Genomic DNA, 4,155 nt, shown 5'->3' with positions numbered 1-4,155 from the left:
AGTGTAGTTGCTATTTGTCGAGAAAAAACCTCCACCCCCCTGAGTGGCAGCGGCTTGGCCGACAGGAGCGCTGGTCACACCGGCACTTTTCCTCGGTGACACTCATGTCCTTCGGGGCGGGGGGTTGGTGCCAGTGTGGACACACGAAGAGTCTGCCGGGGACAGGGCCTGGTTCTGATCCCGCTGCCGGGGATCCCCCTCCCGCGCTGCCCCCGCTCCCCGACTCACTCTGCCCTCATTGACTCGGGGCTGGCAGCAGGGCCGTCCTTACCCAAACCCAAACCACGCAGCTGCGTAGGGTACCAGGAAAGTTGGGGCACCACATTGCCCCTAATTTCCTGGTGTCCTGCACGGCTGCGTGCTCCTCCAGCGGCCAGCCCGATCTCCCGGCCGGCTGAGCCGCCCACGAAAGCTGCCCCCGCCCCTGCTCTGCCCCCGCCCCGCCTCTTCCCACCCCTGCTCCACCCCAGCCCCACCCCCACTCCACCCCTGCCCCCGAGCTACGTCCCTGGGGACTGCAGCAGGGGTCGGGCGCGCCCTGCACTCCCCAGGTGGCAGGAAGTGGAGCGACCCAGCCCCAACCCGCTCCGCCAGCTCGTTTCCCCCCGCCCCCCAAGCCTGCTCCTGCCCCCCACAGACCTTGGGCACAGCCCCTCCCCCCTGCAGAGTCGTGGGGCCAGCCCCCCACAAGGGGACTGCGTAGGGCACCACAATGACTAGGGACGGCCTCGGCTGGCAGCTGCGGGCACAGAGCTGAGGAAACACAGACAAAGAGAGAAGTTGGCGGTCTGAGCGGCGTGCAGGCTGAAAGCGCCTGCGGATCCTGGGCCCCTCGTCCCGCTGCCCTGACGCCCGCCAGAGCCCGGATCCCCCTTCCCCTGCCGGGATGCTGCTCCCTCTGCTGCTCCTCCCCTGGGCATGGGGGGCCCTGGCTGGTAAGTGGGGACCCCCCCTGCTGATTTTGCTACCAGGGATGCGTGGGGATGGTGTAATACTAGGGCCACGCTGGGCTAGTGACCCTGGCTGGGGGAGTAGGTCGGGGGAGGCAGGCTAGGGATCAGCAGGGAGACCCCGTAGTGCAGGATTGTAAACAGGACAGAGACTCATGAATCTCTCTCCCCACCCGCTTTGTCCTCCACTTGTTTCCTGCCCCTGCCCCAGCCTCCCCTCCTCTCCCACCAGCGTCTGTCATCCTCCGGCTGCTCCACATCGACGTCTTCCACAACGCCAGCTCCACGGACATGCAGGGGATGGCCCTGCTGGGCGACCTGGAGACCCACTCCCTGGACTGCAGCACCTGCGAGATCCGCTTCCTGCAGCCCTGGGCCCAGCAGGGCCTGACCCCGAAGCAGTGGCAGGACCTGGAGCTGCTGATCCATCACTCCCTGTTCAGCTTCAGCCGGACTGTGAACACAGTAGCCCAGCAGCAGGGAAAGGGCTGTGAGTATGGAGCGGTCTGAGGGGATCCCTCCCCCCACCCACCCGGGGTGCTGAGAACTAACACACTCACCACAGCCACTGAGTGTGTCATTGGGGGCAAGACAGCCAGTCCCTGGCCCTTTGGCTGATTGGAGCCGGCGTCCCCCAGAGGGGAAACACCCGTGTCCCATTCTCCACCCAGCTCTGGGGCCAGATTGTAGCCTGCACTTCCTAGAGGGGAAAGGCCCCACGTCCCACTCCCTGAGCCGAGACTCCTGGTCTTTCCTGACACGTACCCTGAGCCTTTGAAAGCAGGTCATTTGGGGGGGGGGGTTGTATCTCAGCAACCCTGTGACCAAGGGGCCCCAAATTTGCACCACAAACTCTGCCTCAGGCCCCGATGTAACACAGCGATTTTCAAGCCAATCTGACTATGCCCGTGAAAAATCAGCTTTAAACAGAAACTGCAACTTACCCCTAACTCCAGCCAGGGCCGCCCCACAATCCTGCCACCGTCATGTGGCCCAACATCCTCATTGCACCTGACGTTATGTCTTTACTCCCCCCTGTTTCTGCCCCCTCCTGGGACCTCCGCACGCCCGTCCTCATCCCCCTGCCCTTCCTGTTCCAGACCCCTTTGTTACCCAGGGCTCCCTCCGCTGCGAGCTGCCCCCCAATGGCACCTCGAGGCGATTTTGTGACGCTGGAGTGAACGGCGAGGACTTCATCAGCTTCGACGCGGACACAGGCAAATGGGTCGCTCGGCAGGGGGACAAGCTGGCGCTCTACGCCCAGGACGTTCTCAACCAGGATAAAGGCGCAGCCAGCGTGATTCAGTTTCTCCTGAGAACATGTGTCAATCTGATCAAGAGCTTTGTCCAGTATGGGAAAGAGTCTCTGGAGAGACAAGGTGAGGCTGGACACCACTCGCGGAGATGCAGCCACCTCTGGGGTAGGGTGCGTTTGCTGTTTATACAAAGATCCCTCACCTGGTACTGATATGCAGCCACCTCTGGGTTGGGGCTGTTTATCCAGGGACCCCTTCCCTGGTGTACAAATGCAGCTATAGCTGGGGTGGAGCACAGTAGCCATTTCATAGCCGCACTGCACAGCAGTTTAGGACAGGAAGTGAAGAGGGATTCAGTCACCAACGGTAACTGCAGGATCTGGCCAGGACAGCCAACGCCTGACCCCGGGGAATGGAGCTGGGCTTGGCTAGTGAGTCCCTGAGGCTCAGGCTGAATCGTCCCCTCTCCCCCGCCCCGTCTCTCTCCTCCTGTCTCAGAGCGGCCGGTCGCCGTGGTGTTTGCCCGATCGCCTCCCCCAGCCGGGACCCCCGCGCCGGTACTGCTGGTTTGCCGGGTCACCGGTTTCTACCCCCGGCCCGTCCGCGTGGCCTGGCTGCAGGACGGGGAGGAGGTGGGGCCGGGCGGGCGGCTGAACTCCAGCGGGATCCTGCCCAACGCGGACCTGACCTACCAGCTGCGCAGCTCCCTGGCCGTGGGGCCGAGCGCCGGGCACAGCTACGCCTGCCGGGTGCAGCACAGCAGCCTGGGGGGCCGGAGCCTGCTGATCCCCTGGGGTAGGTGCACGTCCCCGGGGGGCGGGGGGGGTCGTGGTCTCTGGGGGCTTTTCCTGCACATCCTGAGTGGGACGGGGGTGGGTCCAGGCAGCGGGATTGGGGCGGAGGGAGGCAGAGGGGGTGGGTGGGGGTGTGGAGATTGATCAGGGGGAGCAGGATGGAGGAGCTGAGGGGAACGGGACAAGACTGGGATGGGGGAGCAGGACTAGAGTGGGGGAAAGCTGAGGGGGTGGGAAGGTGGGGGGAGAAGGGGTGGAACTGTGGGGGAGACTGATGGAACAGGGCGGGGGGCTGAGGGCAGTGGGTTGGGGTGGGAGGTGCAGGGGGGACTGCGGGGGAGGCAGAGGGAACAGGATGGGGGACTGAGGGCAGTGGGGTGGGGGTAGAGAGTATGGGGAGGAATGCAGGGGTTCGTTGAGGGAACAGGGCCCACACTCCTGTCCCCGTTCCCAGCACGGCACCCCCTGTTTTACAGAGCAGAGCAGGCCCTGGGGCCCCGGCCTGGCCGTGGGCATCACCCTGGGGGTTGTGGCCGTAGCCGCCGTGGCCGTGGTGCTGTGGCGGAGCAGACGCAGGTGAGTCCTCCCCTCTCTGGGGTAGGGGTGGGGGGTGAGGCTGTTATACCCCCTAACCCATCCCCTCTGCTCTCTCCTTCCAGGGGCTACCAGGACGTTAGACCAGGGGAGTCCAGTCCCTGAGGGGGCGGCACCGGCCCCAGTGTGGGGATCGGCCCCTCTCCTGGGGACATGGAACTCAGGGCTGGGTGTGTGCCCAGCTCCAGAGCTGAGGGCCCCGAAGGCAGGACTGGATCGGGGCCCTGGGAGATCGGGGTGGGGGGTGGGATTCGCCTCCCTCTGGGACGTTGGGGGCACGTTGGACACTTGGGGGCGCTGTGGGATCGCTGGGATCCAGGATCCGCAGGGAGCCGGCGCTGGCCTGTGCCGTTCAATAAATCCTTCAGGGAGGGGCTGCCCAGCGGGCCCCCGGGGCTGTAGGAGCCAGGCCTGGGTGCAGGAGTCAGGCCGAGCTACATACACAAAGGCGATGGGTGCGGGTGGGGGCGTGGGACCCAGGAGGGTCCTGGCAGGGTGTCCAGGCTGAGCTGGGGTGCCCGGGTAGCAAGCGGGTTGCCCGTGGGACATAGGCCCAGCTAC

The 4,155-nt window shown here is 65.2% G+C and overlaps 1 protein-coding gene across 1 annotated transcript; it reads left to right on the top strand.

Moving 5' to 3' along the window:
• The first annotated feature begins 865 nt into the window (after positions 1 to 865).
• On the top strand, positions 866 to 3,699 carry LOC135888293 (antigen-presenting glycoprotein CD1d-like). The gene is made up of 6 exons (XM_065416103.1): positions 866 to 935; positions 1,162 to 1,440; positions 2,051 to 2,329; positions 2,705 to 3,001; positions 3,477 to 3,576; positions 3,660 to 3,699. The coding sequence occupies exons 1-6, from the start codon at positions 887 to 889 to the stop codon at positions 3,697 to 3,699; spliced, it is 1,044 nt and encodes a 347-aa protein (XP_065272175.1). The 5' UTR covers positions 866 to 886.
• The last annotated feature ends 456 nt before the right edge of the window (positions 3,700 to 4,155 follow it).

Source organism: Emys orbicularis, chromosome 13 (assembly GCF_028017835.1).
Source record: "Emys orbicularis isolate rEmyOrb1 chromosome 13, rEmyOrb1.hap1, whole genome shotgun sequence".
In the NCBI taxonomy this organism is placed as follows: Eukaryota; Metazoa; Chordata; order Testudines; family Emydidae; genus Emys; species Emys orbicularis.
The sequence above is the reverse complement of the archived record's forward strand: the minus strand, read 5'-3'. Positions and strand labels throughout refer to the sequence as shown.

Excerpts from the sequence above, each read along its gene's own strand:
- LOC135888293 (XM_065416103.1), top strand. The coding sequence starts at position 887 with ATGCTGCTCCCTCTGCTGCTCCTCCCCTGGGCATGGGGGGCCCTGGCT. Across the intron at positions 2,330-2,704 it reads AGAGTCTCTGGAGAGACAAG|AGCGGCCGGTCGCCGTGGTG; the intron begins GTGAGGCTGGAC and ends CTCCTGTCTCAG. Across the intron at positions 3,577-3,659 it reads CTGTGGCGGAGCAGACGCAG|GGGCTACCAGGACGTTAGAC; the intron begins GTGAGTCCTCCC and ends CTCTCCTTCCAG.